Source organism: Sus scrofa, chromosome X (assembly GCF_054392235.1).
Source record: "Sus scrofa isolate SSC_HxYL_T2T_F1_AM1 chromosome X, Sscrofa_HxYL_maternal_Yorkshire_Landrace_v2.0, whole genome shotgun sequence".
Classification (NCBI taxonomy): Eukaryota; Metazoa; Chordata; class Mammalia; order Artiodactyla; family Suidae; genus Sus; species Sus scrofa.
In genome coordinates, this window is record NC_139401.1 from 35,789,386 (window position 1) to 35,808,100 (window position 18,715).

The 18,715-nt window shown below is 37.4% G+C and overlaps 1 protein-coding gene across 1 annotated transcript in view; it reads left to right on the forward strand.

The window, feature by feature from the left end:
• CFAP47 (cilia and flagella associated protein 47) overlaps positions 1-18,715 on the forward strand; it is a 560,199-nt gene that overhangs the window by 400,851 nt on the left and 140,633 nt on the right. Inside the window, exon 58 of the mRNA XM_021080094.2 lies at positions 8,912-9,023. Within this exon, the coding sequence (XP_020935753.2) occupies positions 8,912-9,023 (112 nt within the window). The remainder of the gene's footprint in view (positions 1-8,911; positions 9,024-18,715) is intronic.

Sequence of the window (18,715 nt, forward strand, 5' to 3'; positions counted from 1 at the left end):
AAAGATGCTTGATATGATTTCAATTTTTGTAATTTCACTAAGACTTGATATCTGGCCCAGAATGTAATCTATCCTGAAGAATGTTCTGTGTGCTCTTGAGAAGAATGTGTGTTCCGCTGCTTTTGGTATAATGTTCTCTAAGTATCTATTAGGTCCATCTGGTTTAATGCATAATGTAAGGCCTACATTTTCTTGTTAATTTTTTGTCTGGATGATCTCTCCATTGCTGTAAGTGGGGTGTTAAATTCCCCTACTATTATTGTGTTATTTTCAATTTTTCTTGTTAAGGTTGTTAGCAGTTGCCTTATATATTGAGATGATCCTACGTTGGGTGCATATATATTTACAGTTGTTATATCTTCTTCTGCGATTGATCCTTTGATCATTATATAATTTCCTTCTTTGTCTCTTATAGCATTCTTTATTTTAAGGTCTGTTTTGTCTGATATGAGCATTGCTACTGCAGCTTTCTTTTGATTACCTTTTTACATGGAATATTTTCTTCCATCCTTTCATTTTCATTTCATGTGTGTCCCTAGAAGTGAAGTGGGTGTCTTGAAGACAGCATATATATGGATCTTGTTTTTGTATCCATTCAGCCAGTGTATGTCTTTTGGTTGGGGCGTTTAGTCCATTCACATTGAAGGTAATTATTGATATGTATGTTCTTATTGCCATTTGATTAATTACTTTGGATTTGTTTTGGTTGGTCTTTATTCTCCCCTTCTTGTTTTGTTCCCTTCTCTTGCAGTTGGTGACTATCTTTAGTGTTGTGTTTGGATTGCTTTTTCTTATTTGTGTGTATATCTATTGTAGATTTTTGGTTTGCAGTTACCATGAAGTTTTGATATAGGAGTCTCTATATATACAAGATTGTTTTAAGTTGTTGGTCTCTTAATTGCAAGTACATCTCCATTATCCTGCATTTGTACCCTCCTCTTCTCATGATTTCTGGGTGTGGTAGCATATTTGTGTGTGGATGATTTCATACCTTTGCTGTACGTATGCCTTTCCCTGTGAGCCTTGTCATTTGTGATATTTTTTTTTTTTTTTTTGCTGTGTCCTTTTTTTTCCCCCACCTAGAGAAGTTTCTTTAGTATTTGTTGTAAAGCTGGTTTAGTGGTGCTGAATTCTCTTAGATTTTGCTTGTCTGTAAAGCCTTTGATTTTTCCTTCAAATCGGAATGAGAGCCTTGCTGGGTAGAGTAATCCTGGTTGGAAGTTTTTTACATGCCTCACTTAAAATATATGGTGCTACTCCTTTCTGGCCTGCAGAGTTTCTGCTGAAAAATCAGCTGATAACTTCATTGGGGTCCCTTTGTATGTTATTTGTTTCTTTTCCCTAGGTGCTTTCAGTATTTTCTCTTTAATTTTAGTCAGTTTGATTAATATGTATCTCGGGGTGTTCCTCCTTGGGTTTATTTCTTTTGTTACTCATTGTGCTTCCTGATTTGAGTGAGTGACTCCTTTCTCATGTGAGGGAATTTTTTGGCTATTATCTCTTCAACTCTTTTCTCTGGCCGTCTCTCTCTCTTCTCTTTCTGGTACCACTATAATATGGATGTTGGTGCATTTAATATTGTCCCAGTATTTTCTAAGACTCCTCATTTCTTCTCAGTCTTTTTTCTCTTTTCTGCTTCGCATCAGTGATTTCCACTAATCTGTCTTCTGCCTCACTTACTTGTTCTTCTGCTTCCTGTATTCTGCTGTTCATTCCTGCTAGTGAATTTTTTAATTCATTTATTGAATTTTGCATCTCTGCGTGCTTAATCCTTAAATCATCTATTTCTTTGCTCAATGTTTCTTTTAATTTATCAGTCTTTGCCCTCAGTTTATTTAAAAAAATCTTGGATCATCTTTACTAGCATTTGTCTAAAGTCTTTCATGGAAGTTGGTAATCTCATGATCAGTTAGCTATTTTTCTGGGTTTTTTCTTTTTCCTTTATCTGAGTCGTACATTTCTGCCTTTTCATTTTTTTTTAATAGATTTTTAGTGTAATCTGCTTTTAGCAGATAATTAATTTGTAGCTTCTCTTGATTCTGATGTCTGCTCCCTTTGTGACTGAAGGTGGTATGGGGGCTTGCTGCAGGCTACCTGATGGGAGGGACTGTTGCCTGCCCACTGGTAAATGGAGCTGATTCCTATCCCTTTGGTGGGTGGGCCTTTGTCTCTGGGTGAGATCAGAGGTGCCTGTATGCTGGGCGCATAGGGGGGCAGTGTCTTTAGGCAACCTGTTTGCTGATGGGTGGTGCTTTGTTCACACCTGGTTTCTTGTTTGGCCTGGGGCTCCTCAGTCCTGATGGTTGTGGCCATGTTTTTCCATAATGGCCACCTCTAGAGGTTTTCACACTGATGATTATTACTGAGAACTTTGTCTCTAATGTCCTTCCCCCACAATTAGCCACAATCACTGCCTTTTTTCCTAGGTGATCCTCCAAGAACCACAGGCAAGTCTGACAGATTCCTATGGGACCCAGTGCATGTGAAATCCTGTGTGTGCCTTTCAAGAATGGAGTCTCCATTTCCCCCAGTTCTGTGGAGCTCCTTTGCCCAAGCCCATCTGGCCCTAAATGCCAAGTGCTCCATGTGCTCTTCCTCTCAGTGCCAGATCCTTAGGCATGGGGACCTTATGTGGGGCTTGGAACTCTCACTCCCATGGGTGAGCCTCTGTGATATAGTTACTTTCCAGTCTGTGGGCCTCCTACCTGGCAGGCAAGGGGTCATTTATATCGCACAATCGCCCCTTCCACTCTCTCAGTATGGCCTCCTCTTTGTCTTCTGGAGTCGGATATCTTTTTTGACAGTTTCCAGTCTATTTTGTTGAAGATTGTTCAGCAGTTGTTTGTAATTTTGTTTGCTTTTATGAGTGAAGGTAAGCTCCAGTTGTTCTACTCTACCATCTTAATCTTATCTACTCAAAATTTATAATTTTTTAATATTGGATATTTCATTTTGTTGTTAGGACAGAGGTGATGTCTATAGGTATTTTAAATTTTACTCTTCGGAATGAATGCATTTTTTTAAAGTGTAGGCCTTTAAAAATAATAATTATGCTATGTTAGCTATATTTTTTCCAATTAATGTAGAAGTACAGTTCTATTCATAACAGAATTATTTTCACAAGAAATAATAGTCTATATTGCTATTATTTCAATACAAAAATAAAACTGAAGAATCTGATTAATTTTACTTCTAGAGTGTAAATTTTCAGTGAGACCCTTTCTGTAGTTAAAGATATTACATATTAAATTAGGAGTTCCCATCATGGCGCAGCAGAAACAAACCCAACTAGGAACCATGAGATTGTGGGTTTAATGCTCGGCCTTGCTCAGTGGGTTAAGGATCCGGCATTGCAGTGAGCTGTAATGTAGGTCACAGATGTGGCTCGGATCTGGCATTGCTGTGGCTCTGGTGTAGGCCGGAAGCTATAGCTCCGATTCAACCGCTAGCCTGGGAACCTCCATATGCTGCGGGTGCGGCCCTGAAAAGACACAAAGCCCCCCCCCAAAAGATATTACATATTAAATTAATTAAATATTATTTCATTAAAATATTAATAATACTATTCATGTATTCTAGTTCTTCTATATCTAAGTAGTGCCAATAATCAGAAAAGAACATAAACATATTTAAGACCTAAAAATATTTGTTCCTAGAGATATTATGATTATCACCTTTCTTAATTTTTTTTTTTTTTTTGTCTTTTTGTCTTTTTGCCTTTTCTAGGGCTGCTCCCATGGCATATGGAGGTTCCCAGGCTAGGGGTCTAATCGGAGGTGTAGCCGCCAGCCTATACCAGAGCCACGGCAACACGGGATCCAAACCACATCTGCAGCCTACACCGCAGCTCACGGCAATGCTGGATCCTTAACCACTGATCAAGGCCAAGGATCGAACCCACAACCTCACGGTTCCTAGTTGGATTCGTTAGCCACTGCTCCATGATGAGAACTCCTTTTTTTTTTTTTTTTGTCTCTTTTCCTAATTTGAAAATCACTATTATTTTCAATCAACATATACTAATGAGTATTACCAATATGCCCTTTCTTTTATTCATAATATTTAGTTTATTGCTGGTATTTAAATGGAAATTCTATTGAGAATCAACTGAGATGCTGCTAAAGGAAAAGGCTAGACTGAAAATCTTTGCTTTGTAGTGTCAGGTTTCATCTTGTGCTTGCTTTGAGACCACTGAAATGTCTCTGATTCTCCATCTTCATTCTCTGATGTGTAAAATGAAGTTGGCCTCTGTGCACTCAAGGCTGATTCACATTATTTCCCAACTGCCCTTTCTTTCTCTTTAGAACCTTCCTCATCACTGGATTATTTTTCTTAATATATAAAAATTCTCAAAAATTTTCTGTTATAAGATAAAACTTCTCTCCAGCAATACTCCTCACTTATCCTCTTTCTTTTTGATGATTGCTAAAATTCTTGAAAAAACAATATTTACATGATCATTTTTTATTTCATGTTGATCCACTTACAGCTCATTTACTCTGTTGAAACCGCTGCCACAAAGATCACCCATGACTTTTGACCAAGTTCTTTTGCCAAGTTATCTGTCTCAAAACTCCTATAGTATTTGGTACTGTCTATCTGCCTTCTTAACATTCTTCACCCTTTATTTTATATCACCCTGTATTCTTATTTTCCCTGCCATTTCTTGATTGCTACTTATGCGATCCTTTTACTCCTATAACCTTCTCATTTCTCATCAAGTTTCCACCTTCTAAAGCATTCTTAGGTCCATACAGCATCCCACTTGACAGTTTCTTGGCTTTAAACTTTCATCTGGATATAAATGCCAAATCCATACTTTTACTCAGGATGTTTTCACTCTATGCCCTCATTTTCAACTGCTTGCTGTACACCTCCACTTTGACAATCTGCTAACTAATCCACCTCATTATATACTTTTTATATCTTTTCCTTGTTCTGTTTTTCATTGCTGCTATTATTCATTCCTACGATGCTTTTAAAAAAACCTTTTGACATATATTTCATCTCATTGTTTCAAGACTAGTTTGCAATAGAAAGTTGAGTATTCCCTAATAGAAAGGAGAAAATAGAAAATCAGAGAATGTAATTGAGATATGGGTAAAATGCTATAGCGTTTTATCGAAGTGACCAAGGATACCAGCAGACCTGGAACTTCAAGAATGGTGGAGCAAGAAGTTTTATTAATCTCTTCCTCCTTAAAAATAATGAAAACGATGACCAAAATTGTCAAAATGAAAATTTTCAAATCTTCAAATTAAAGTCTTCAAATGGTCTGAGGAGTGTTTACTCAAGAAGAACTCTGAATCTTGGTAAGAGCCGAGGGTTTTGTGGCATTTTGAATTGGCCTCTTACTATCTTCCTCTCCTCACCTGCACAGCCTTGCAACCACGGTAGGTATGAAAATCACAACATTGCGAATAAAGGAAGAGGTGGATTGAGTTTAGTTCTTCTCACAATTCCCATCCCCAGAATGTTGTCACAACTTGACCTTTTTCACAGCTCTCTAGAAACATCCCACCCCATGAGCAAGGGGTTGTTATCCTATGACTTGTCTCAGATATTCCTTTGATGGAGAGGCCCTATCCTCAGGACATGTGCCAAAAATACTTAGCAGTTTGACATTGTAGTTGCCTGAAGCTACAGTAACAATTGTGGCCAGCTAGAGTTTGGCCATAAACTTGAAAGGAAGATCTGGGAAATGAGATGTCCATAGAGGATTTTAAAAGCTCCGACATATCCCTAGGGAACAAAGTAGAATAGATGCATGTGCAGAGTTGCACACTTGCCCAAGAAAGGCCTGAGAGAGTGCCAGATTTTTCATCTCTGACTGACTAACAGAGAGGTGATGTGCGGGCTGGAAATGAAGGCTAAGATAGAATTGTTTTGAACTATCTGAGTGCTGAAAGTGTGCCACAACACACATGAAGTGTGTTTGACAAAGAATAAAAGATTGACTCTTTGGGGCATGTAAAGAGACCTGTGACAAATTATAGTCATACCTAAGAGATAATTGGTTCTGGTTCTAGAACACTACTGTAATAAAATAAATATTACAGTGAAGCAAGGCACATGAGTTTTTGTTTCCCAGGGCATTAAAAGCTATGCCTATATTTATACTATACTGAATTCAATAGAAGTAATCCATAGCATGATTTCTAAAAAGAACAGAGACAGAGGAGTGGATCAAGAAGAGGTGGTACATATACACAGTGGATTACTCAGCCATTAAAGAGAACAAAATACCAGCATTTTTAGCAACATGGATGAACCTAGAAATTATTATGCTAAGTGAAGTCAGCCAGACAATGAGACACCAACATCAAATGCTTTCACTGACATGTGGAATCTGAAAAAAGGAGAGACTTTGCAGAACAGATACTGACTCACAGATTTTGAAAAACTTATGATCTCCAAAGGAGACAGTTTGAGGGGTGGGGGATACACTGGGGTTGTGGGATGGAAAGTCTATAAAATTGGATTGTGAAGATCATTGTACAACTATAAATGTAATAAATTCATTGAGCAATTAAAAATAAAAAGAACAGAGAGTTCCCATTGTAGCTCATCAAGTTAAGAACCATTTTTGATTTTTAATTCAATTCTGTTGTTGTCAGAAGCATACCATGTGTGATTCCAGCACTTTTAAATTTATTGAGGCTTCTTTTATGTCCTAAAACATGGTCTGTCCTGGAGAATATTCCATGAGTGCTTGGAATGTGCCAAAAGGCACTCATGAAAATCCTACAATTAACATCATACTTAATGATAAAATATTGAATGACTTTCCCTATGGTCAGGAACAAGACAAGGATTTCCACTCTTGCCACTTCTGTTCAGCATTTTACTGGAGGGTACTAGATATAGCAATTACTTAAGAACAAGAGATAAAGGCATGCACAATGAAAAGGGAGAAATCATCCACTAAATATCCTATCCAAACTAATAAATGAGTTCAGAAGATTTATTGGATATAAGATCAGTATACAAAATTCAGTCATTTCTGGATACCCAACATAGTGTCTATGAGGATGAGGGTTTGATCCCTGGCTTCCTCAGTGGGTTAAGGATCTGGCATTGCCGCAAGCTGTGGCATAGGCCGCAGATGCTTCTTGGATCATGTGTTGCTGTGGCTGTGATGTAGACCAGCAGCTGCAGTTCTGATTTGACCCCTAGCCTGGGAACTTTCACATGCCACAGGTGCAGCCCTAAAAAAAGAATCCTGCTGAGACAACTCTATAGTCACATACAAAACAAATATATTTGAACTCTTAACTTATATGTAAAAATAAGTTCAAAAAAGATCATAAACTGAGGTTTAGTACCTAAAACTGTAAAAATCCGAGAAGAAAACTTACAGGTAAATCTTCATGGCCTTGGGTTAGGCAATAATTTTTTTAGATATGACACCAAAATCATAAGTGACAGAACAATACATAAATTGGACTTCATGGTTAAAATGTTTGTGCTTCAAATGATACCTTGAAGAAAGTGAAAAAAGAACCCATAGAACGAGAGAAAATATCTACACGCCCTATATCTTATAAAGGCCTTGTTTCTAGAATATATAAACATCACTTACAATTTAGTAATAAAATGACAGGTAACAGCTTTTCAAATGTATGAAGAGTTTGAGTAGATGGTTCCCCAAAAAGGATATGCAAATGAACAATAAGCACATGAAAAGATACTCAGCATTATTAATCATTAGGAAAATGCAAATCAAAATCACAATGAGATACCACTCCACATTCACTAAAAGGACTGTCATCGAATAACAAATAGAAACTTTGAGAGAAGACATAGAGAAATGGGAGCCATCATGGATTGTTGGTGAGAAAGAAAAATGGTATAGCCATTTTGTCAGGTTAATTTAATAACCAAACACTGTAGAAACACACTGGTACAGCCACTTTGGAAAAGAGTTTTGGAAAGCCGTAATTTAAAAGGTTAAATGTCCCATTACTGTATGTCCCAGCAATTCCACTCCTGTATGTATATCCATAAGAAATTAAAATCTGTATCTACTCACACACTTAAACATGTTTTCATAGCGGCATTATTCATAGTAGACAAAAGTGGAAACACTCTAAATTTCCATCAATTTACGAAAGGCTACCTACACATGGGGTTTTCGGACAATGTAAGGCCATCATCAATGAAAAGAAATGATACACTGTTAAAAAAAAACTAGTCACAAAAGACCACATGCTGTATGATTTCTGTGAATTGTTCAGACAACAGATCTCTACAGGGACAAATTAGATTAGTGTTTGTCTGTGCCATGGGGGGATAGCAAGATGTAAGCAGCCACTAAGGTTGGATTTAGCCAACCAGAGTTGTGATCAAATGCTGCTTTAATATTTATATTCTGCATTAATATTGACGTAGAAATTCATTGAAATGGTTCGTCTCGTATATCAAATTGCATAAAATTCTGCGTGTTCTATGAAATATACTCTGATTCTCTAAGCATCAGTGATCTTGCTCCAAGTAGCAACAGAAAATAAACATTGTTCTTTTAGTAGAATCATTTCTTTTGTTCTATTTTTCATAGGTCTCAGATTTTTCTTGTATGTACTGTGTATCTGGTTTGCTTTTCATTCTTTCTTTCTTTTTTTTTTTTCTTTTTGTCTTTTCGTCTTTGCTAGGGCCACACCCGCGGCATATGGAGGATCCCAGGCTAGGGGTCAAATCGGAGCTGTAGCTGCTGGCCTACACCAGAGCCACAGCAACGCGGGATCCAAGCCATGGCTGTGACCTACACCATAGCTCACAGCAACGCCAGATCCTTAACCCACTGAGCGAGGCCAGGGATTGAACCCGCAACCTCATGGTTGCTAGTTGGGTTTGTTAACCACTGAGCCATGATGGGAACTCCTAATTTCTGTTTTTGAATTCTCGTTTCTAGGTATCTTCAGATCTTCCAATGGTGTGGGGAAATCCAGAAATCACTGTAGACCCTGATAAGGCAACTCCATATATTCTATACCTATGCACCTGGAAACGTGGTGTATTCACAGGTAACATGATCATTAATAAAATGTTAACTACCATACTGGGAAAGATGCATGATGAGAAGAAATTAAAATGTAATTTACATTTCTCTTTTCTAATAAATAGCCCAGAGGGAAATTTAGTTTTCCGTTTCGTACACTTAATTGATACATGAAAAATAGATTAAAATCTTTGGTATATGTGAAGTTTTCTTCCTTTCTCTCTAGGAAAGCATTTATTTATACAGATTGCCCTAATGGTCCCTCTGACTAGGAACCATGAGGTTGCAGGTCCAATCCCTGGCCTCGCTCCTTAGGTTAAGGATCCAGTGTTGCCGTGAGCTATGGTGTAGGTCTCAGACATGGCTCAGATCCCACGTTGCTGTGGCTTTGGCATAGGCCAGTGGCTACAGCTCCCATTAGACCCCTAGCTTGGGACCCTCCATATGCCGCAGGAAGTGGCCCTAGAAAAAGACAAAAAAAAAAAAAAAAAGGGGGATAGAGAGTGAGACGTATAGAAGAGTAACAGGGAAGAACTGAGAGATTGTGATTCATCAAAGGAATAAGTTGTCCTACTTGGGAGAGAATTAAAGGCCTCCTAGTGGTTGGCTCCTGCTGAGGAAATAATTAAATGCAGGTAAATGGGAGTTTGCATTGTGGCTCAGTGGAATCAAATCTGACTAGTATCCGTGAGAACACAGGTTCAATCCCTGGCTTCGCTCAGTGGGTTAAGGATCTGGCATTGCCATAAGCTGTAGTGTAGGTCACAGGCACAGTTCGGATCTGGTGTTGCTGTGGCATATGCCAGCGGCTATAGCCCCAATTCAACCCCTAGCCTGGGAACTTCCACATGCCATGGGTATGGCCCTAAAAAAGACAAAACAAGTAGGTGAATGCATACAATTTAGAAGTGTATAAAGCATATATACCCTGGTAGCAATCTTGTGCTCCCTGGAAGTACTAGCCTCTAATCCTTGCTTGTCTCAGCAAAGAAGTTGTAGGAAAGGGTCTGTGCCTGTCATAGGAGGTGTAGAGAGATGCTCCAAAGGAGAAAGTACGTCTGATTGCCAGTGGTATTAACAAGCAGAAGAGACATTTCAGAATGGCAAGCACAGTGATCCAGTTACTAGCACTGTAACAGAATATGCTGTGAGTAGAGAGCCAACCTGCCTACCCCCAGTCCCTGCTTCTAGTTGGCTTGAACTCACATGTCACCATAGTTATACTCTTAGCACCTTCTGAAGTCCCCCATCACTTTTTGGACATTTGGCTTTACAGAGTCCACTAATACTTCTCCATGTAATAGGTAGATTTTGAGCTTGAGTGAGCCTATTGCAAGCTTTTGAATAAAATATCATATTTTTGGCCATGTTTAATATGATTCCAAAGATTTGAATTGATTTTGAGAAATATAATTTTTTTTCATTTAATCATCAAATGGCATTACTAATGGTAGATTTTCCTTAGTTTTAGAGTTTTAAATTGTCTTTTGTAAAGGGTAGCAAACCATTCAGAATTGCCATTGTTGTTTTTGATATACATAATAAATCTGAGTTTCCTATTCTGTAAAAGGCAGTGAGGTCTGCTCTGTGTAGGAAGGAATATAAGAGGAATCGTAAACTGTAGAGCATTGTTGAATTAGGAACGGTATGACTCCTTGAAACAAAACAGAGCCTCTGATCCATGAATCAGATTCAAAGTTATGGAAATGGAGCTAAGAAGAATTAAATAATCAGATTCAATATGCCTTTTCTTTGTATAGTCATTTTTTGTTGTTTTTGGCAGCCTTTTGGACACCATAAAATTTCAAAACATATTTTCACTGATCAGCATGCTGGTTCGAAAGACTTTAGAAGACATTTGGGGAAATTAAAGGCAACTGAGGTTACGCTGTTAAGTAAGGATGAATAAGTAAATATTTCCAGGTACACAAAAGGTTTTGCAGGCTTCATAATTTTTTAAAAATATTTGCAAGACATGGTCATGATTGTTCTTGCCAGGGCAGTTTCTTGTTGCCATTATGATTTGGAGAAGCTGAGCCTTTAAAGAAAGCAAACTCTGTTTTTATTGATATTTACTGTTGGAAGGCTTCTACAGTGTTTTAAGCAGTATAAATGTAATTGCTTCTGAACAGTTGTTAATCTGATAAAATATAAAGAAAACTAGAGAAAATTTTGGTACATATATGAAAATGTTCCTATTTGTGCTAAAGAGCTATGTCAGTGTGCATATGTCCATCATTGGTCCTAAAAAATTTGTGTGCATTTTCAGTTCTGTTCTCAATTATATAAACAATTATTTGCAAAAAGCCTATACTTTGGAAAGCCTTGGTAAGTATCATAGTTAGAAACAAAGCTGACATTCAACCAATTACACTCCATTTGTTGAAATATTTTAACAGATGCATTTCCTCATACATTGGCAAATAGTCAATTGTTTGAACTCCACTAGACTGTAACTTTTTAAAAATTTTTATTGAGGTATAGTTGATTTATAATGTAGTGTTAATTTCTGCTGCATAGCAAAGTGACTCATATATACATATACATATATATTTTTTATTTTTCATATTCTTTTCCATTATTGTTTATCACAGGATATTGAATATAGTTCCCTGTGCTATATAGTAGAACCTTGTTGTTTATCCATGCTATATATAATAGTTTGCATCTACTAATCCCAATCTCCCAATCCTTCCCTTCCCTACCCATCTACCCCTTGGCAAGCACAAGTCTGTTCTTTATATCTGTGAGTGTATTTTGTTTTGTAGATAAGTTCATTTGTGCCATTTTTTAGATTCCACGTATAAGTATGGTATTTGTCTTTCTCTTTCTGACTTACTTCACTTAATATGATAGTCTCAAGGTCTGCCCATGTTGCTGCAAATGGCATTATTTAATTCTTTTCAATGGCTGAGTAATATTCCATTGTATGTGTGTATGTATGTATATACCACATCTTCTTCATCCATCTGTCAGTGGACATTTAGGTTGTTTCCATGTCTTGGCTATTGTCAGTAGTGCTGCTATGAACACTGGGGTGTATATATTTTCAAATTATGGTTTTGTCTGGGTATGTACCCAGGAGGGGGATTTCTGGATCATAGGGCAACTTATTTTTAGGGTTTTTTTTTTTTTGGTTTTGTTTTTTTGTTTTTTTTTTGTCTTTTTGCCTTTTCTAGGGCCACTCCCATGGCATATGGAGGTTCTCAGGCTAGGGGTCTAATTGGAGCTGTAGCTGCCACCCTATGCCAGAGCTACAACAACACCAGATCCGAGCCATGTCTGTGACCTACACCACAGCTCACGGCAATGCCAGATCTTTAACCCACTGAGCAAGGCAAGGGATCGAACCCACAACCTCATGGTTCCTAGTTGGATTCATTAACTACTGAGCCACGACGGGAACTCCTATTTTTATTTTTTTGAAGAACCTCCATACTGTTTTCCATAGTGGGTGCACCAATTTACATTCCCACTGACAGTGTAAGTAGGTTCCCTTTTCTTCATTCCTTCTCTGGCATTTATTATTTGTAGACTTTTTAATGATGGCCATTCTGACCAATGTGAGGTTGTACCTCATTGTAGTTTTGATTTGCATTTCTCTAATAGTTAGCAGTGATGAGTACCTTTTCGTGTACCTATTGGACATCTGTATATCTTCTTTGGAGGAATGTCTATTTAGGTCTTCTGCCCATTTTTTGATTTTTTTTTTGATGTTGTATTGTATGATCTGTTTATATATTTTGAAAGTTAAGCCCTTGTCAGTCACATCACATGCAAATATTTTCTCCCAGTCTGTAGGTTGTCTTTTTTTATGGTTTCCTTTGTTGTGCAAAAGCTTGTAAGTCTGATTAAGTCCCATTTATTTATTTTTGTTTTTATTTCTGTTGTTTTGTGAGACTGACCTATACAAAGAAAACATTTGTATAGTTTATGTCAAAGAATGTTTTGCCTATGTTCTCTTCTAGGAGTTTTATGGTGTCTGTCTTATATTTAGGTCTTTAAACCATTTTGAGTTTATTTTTTTGTATGGCGTGATAGTGTGTTCTAATTTCCTTGATTTACATGCAGCTGTCCAACTTTCCCAATACCACTTGCTAAAGAGACTGTCTTTTCCCCCCATTGTATATTCTTACCTCCTTTGTCAAAGATGAATTGTCCATAGGTGTTACAGTATAATTTTTGAACTCTAACCACCACAGCCCCTCTCTGGCCTCCTTGGAATTCCGAACAATTCAGCAGCAAATAAACAGTTAACACATGCCTCAGGAGTTTGATCTGTGACCTTTATGATAAGTAAGAGCTGGAATATAGGTTTGTTAATTATTTCAAATACTACCACTTGATACAAAGATAGATATTATATGGTTCCTGCCTCCTATGAATTCATATTTGGTGGTGGAAATAGATTTGCATAAATCATCACAATATGCGGTTCATGCTGGTATACCACAAGCTGAAACATGGCACTGAGGAGCATAATAGTGGGAAATATTAATTCTAACAGTGAGTATCTGAAAGGGCTTCTAAGGGGATAATGGGTTTGATCTGGACCTTGAAGGATGAACTGGGATTTTTCAGCCACTATGTTGGGGAGGGCATTTTAGCGGAGGAATCAGCCTTATTGAAAATACGGAGGAGCTCCTGTCATGGCGCAGTGGAAACGAATCCAACTAGGAACCACAAGGTTGCGGGTCTGATCCCTGGCCTCACTCAGTGGGTTAAGGATCCGGTGTCACTGTGAGCTGTGGTGTAGGTCACAGACGCGGCTCAGATCTGGCATTGCTGTGGTTCTGGTATAGACCGGCGACTACAGCTCTAATTTGACCCCTAGCCTGGGAACCTCCATGTGCTGCAGGTACAGCCCTAAAAAGGACAAAAGACAAAAAAAAAAAAAAAAAAAATACAGAGAAGATACTTTCTGTAAATAATGAATAGAGGAGTGTGTTTGGAGTGTGTGTTTTTGTTCCAGTACAGAGTGACATAGAGTTAGAAATACAGGCAGACTTTGTTGGAGCGTTTTGTTTTGCTTCTTATTGCAATTGGAGCCATTGAAGATTTCCAAGGGCATGAGTCAGATAGGAGGTGCAACAGGGGGTGGTTAGATCTAAGAGATCATTTAGGGGCCTTTAGCAATGTTATAGTTGATCAGTTCTCAATGTTAGTTTGTCCCTCTTCTCCCAAAAGCAGACCCGGAGAAAAGAGTTTAATTGCAAGTAGTTTATTTGAGAGGTGATTACAGGAAGCATGCTGACAGAATGAAGTGAGAGGCCAAAGGGAGAAAGTAAAAAGTAAGCTTGATATCAGATTACTGCTGAGACCCGAGGGACCTTACTGGGTACTTTCTAAGAGAATTGTCAGGCCGAAGGGTAAGGAAATTGGGGTAAGCATCCTCTCGCTCCTTTCCCTCAGTGATTAAAATCTGTTCTTAGGGCAGATCCCCATGGCAGTGATCCCCACTGGAAAAGTTATAGGAGACCATTGGTGAATATGGGAACTGTCTGAATAGGGGATTTTCATAGGGGCACTGAGTCATATGTGGCCTATACTAAAGTAGGTGTCATGGTATATTGATTAGTAGGTAGAAATGTTGAGAAATGGATGGATTTGGAATTATCTCAGTAGCCTACAATATGTTTCAAGTTTGCCATGTGGAGATTTAAATTCGAATGGCTCTCTGGCTATGGAACAAAAAGTTAAGGTTGATCATTCTACGTGAACATTAAGGGCAGACCAAACTAGCCAGTGATAGTGGGTTAAAAAACAGAAGGGAAGTATCAAGAAAAATCAAAATGAAAAGGATGCTGTAGCAGCTTGGGTTTCCAGGAAATCCAACTCTTGAGATGGGAGGTTAACGTATAGGACATTTATTAGTGAATGTGTTGTGATCAACACTTGTGAAAGGAAAGGTAAGAATGTATACTAACCAGAGGGAAAAGCTGCTGCTGTGTTGTTCAGTCATTGAAAGTAGACTACATGTGGAAAGAGGTTTGATCTTGGGTAAGGCTTTTTTTTTCCCCCCTCACAAAGTGATGCCTAAAGAAGGCTGACCAAATATGGTCATCTTCCAGCATCTTTCCAGGTAGCAAGATAAATAAGTCCTTCATTCCTGAAAAGGAATGTGTTTGACACAACATTGTGTCCACCACAGCTGCATTTGATGAAGATGGAATATGGAGAGGCAAGTGAGAAAGGAGAGTCAAGTGTACCTCGGATAGTAAGCACCTCTAAGGAAAGTGACAGCATTAACTGTGAGAGAAGCGGTTAGTGGGATAGATTGACTAGTTAGGGAGGGAAAATCCAGTTCTATCTTGATTTTAAGATTATATTTTTGTGTTAGTCCACTTCAGAAAAATGGAAAAATATTGAATCAGTCAGCTTAGATATGAAAACACAGAACCTTAAAGGAAAACAGACACACACACACAAAACCACATAAACAAAAATACCATATGTAAAGGCAAAAATGTATTAATGACTAAATGTATTAAATCATAGGCTGTACAGTAGAAAAAAAATCATATTGGGGAAATAACAATAAAAAAATTTTAAATCATACTGGCTTAAGTCTCTAATAACCAGAAAATGGTCATTAGAATGAATGTGAAAAGCTAATATTACTGTTCATGCCTACAGGATTAATTTGTAACAAAATATAGAAATGCAGTAATGGCTTGTGGCTTGTTTGTAGTAGTGAAATATGCAATTATATTTCTATTTGTCTCAAATAGAAACTTGATTTTTTTTTGCACAAGACCCATACATGGATGAAGATGACTTGGCCCTAGTAGTTAGCATATACTTTAGTAACAGTAATCCTTAAATTTATTTTGATTGCAATAAAATACGATTTACAAATATGATTTAGAGATGGCTATAAGCATTCATGTTCACAGCATAAAGCAACTCACTCCTAATACAGCACTAAGAAAATAAACTTGTACATGTAAGAATGAAGGTTATACAATTTGATATAACTTACACATCATTTTTTTTCTAATAGTTTGCTCCATTTGCTCTTTAATAATCTGCATAGAGCACCTATGTCTCTGGCATAACTGTTCTGGGTTTCTTATGAATATGTCATACTAATTGGCTCAGTGCCCTCCAGCTTGTGAATATCAGGGTCATACTATAATTTTAAAAAGCAAATTTTAATAACAACAAACATGACTGTTTAAAACTTGTAAGGATACCTCTAGGGTCCCCTTTCTATGAAGAGAAGTGAAGAGCTATGGAGCTAAATAATTATTCGGGGGTTTGGCAGTCCAAAAATATAATGTGAAACCTAGCCCCCAAACCATAGAAGCCTGGGTTCCTTAGCTGACCATTTTGTTCTCTGATCCCTAATTATGGCTCTGAAAGGCAAGATTCTAGGCTGCCCCAGAGTAGCTCATTTCCCAAGACAGATACCATTTCCAGTGATGCCTCAGTGCAGTGGAGTCCTGCTTTCTTAGCCTGTGTGTGTTTTCACCTTTAAATTTCCAGTTGAAAAAGGATGCTCTGAACATCTCTTCTAATGTATTGTAGCAATGATGCTCCCTTGATATCTTCAAACAGCTTTTATCTCGTTAACTAGTGCAGTTCATTTTTTAAACTAAGTATATGATTCGTAATGATCCCTTTTGAACTTAGCAACAAGGAAGAAGTCTTTAGAAGTTCTTTGAATCATTAATGACATTTATTTGTGACCCCCAAAAAAGGAGTAACTGGGGAAACTTGGGTAGTTGAATATCTTATCTTTGTCCATAGAGTTGATAGAAATTCAACAGAGAAAGACAATACCAGGGTTTTTTTTTATTGAACTGTAAGTCGTTTAAATGTATTAACAAAAATCAGACTGAAATAATATCATATGTTGATCATGACATGGTGGCCTACAATGATTTCTAAACATTAAACAAAAATATTTTTATACCTAAAACTAATACAATGTTATATTTCAGTTTTCTCTCAATAAAAATTTATATTTAAATTTTTTAAAGAATATTTTTATAAAGCATTCACTTAGAGTGTCAAGTATTTAGATGTTACAGAACACTACATGGACACAGTTCAGTGCAGTCATTAAGGTGCCTCAGTTATTTATTCTACAGTAGAAAACTAAATGCTGAGAACCCACATTTTAAGATGATTTCCAGACATGTTGGTAAATTTAGTCCTTATGCTGAACATTCATCATAAAGTAGTCTTAAAATTTTCTCTTATATTCATGACCCTTGACAAGCTGATAGCTCCAAAAAGTAGGTAACAATGGTCATTTTGATGTAGCCTACAATTACTTTGTATTTTTTCAGCAGCAGCCCAAAGTGCCTTTTCACTTGCTAAAAAGTGGTCATATTCATTCAGTTCAACACAACTGTGAATTATAGCTAAGATTTATTTCTGCATATTTGCATTTCAGAGGTTCTTATGCTAGAATGAGATCTGTAATAACACTGGCACTAGAAAGCCTCGTCCCAACAATTGTGAACAAGTTTTTTGTCAGCTTTGCTAAAGACTTTAAAAAATTTCTTTTCAATAAAGTTCTACTTAACGTCAAAACAAAATATTTAATGTGTGCATAAAAAGTTCTTATATTAGACCTGTGTTTAAACAAAATAGTTTTTATAGCTGGCATCCCACTACTCTCTCATATCCAGAAAGATAAGTAATATCAGTTGCCATCTTTGAAGTACAAATTCAGTTCATAATTGAATTTATAATATTGTATGTGATGTGAAGCCTGCTTGTCCTGTGTATTTTCAGAATGTGATGCTGAGAAAATGTAGTGCTATTTAAATTTGCATGTTTCATTTAGAGTTTGGGCAGTATATTCATTGTGATGGCAAAATTGCCTATCTTTCACTTTGCTATTTCATATAAAGGAACATGTTCAGAAGTTGCCTATGACTTCAACCTCCAATTACATCATTCCCTGGTTGTGTGACCTTGGTGATATACTTAACTTCACTGAATGTCAGGTTTCTTCCATGTAAAATATAGATATTTAATTTTTCAGGGTCGCTATGAGCATAAAATGGGAATACATGAAAAGTTCTCATTTAGTAGGTGTTCAATCACTGCTTATCACTCCTATTTAATATACTCACTCCCATTTATGAAAATTTCCTAACATGATATGGATGTATGGGAGGATTTAGGGCTTCTTTTGTCCTTACTGTCTTCTGGTTTATCTCATTGAAGATGCCAGGAGGGTGCTTTCAAAAGCTTGGCTGAAACTGATTTTAGATCCTGCTGGCTTGTTCCCACCTGTGCTACAGGGTGTGCATTGTTATAGAAGCGTAAGAACCAATTAAATGCCGCTGGTCTTTAAAAACAAGTGTTGGCTGCTCTGAGTGCCATAAAGCATTTTCACACTCTCTCAGATAAAAGAAATGGTTTGCAAAAGCAGAGCCTTCAGGCACTGCAGAGAGAATGGATTGGGTTTGTTTGGATCCTCTCACTGCCCTCTGGGCTCTCCTCTTAGCTTTCACCATCTCTCCTTTCCCAGGCAGCCTCTACTCTGATGTTTCCTGAAAGCTCTAGCCACCTGCATAGTATTACCCTTGGGAACTTATAATTTTAGACTTGTTCTTCCTGTCCTTGACCCTAAAATCATAACCAATATTAACTCTAGTCTTAGGATCTACTCAGATGACTGCCTAGAGATAAATTTTCACATGTTAGTAAATCACTGACTGATGACATACTCTGCATTGCCTGCCTTTACGCAAG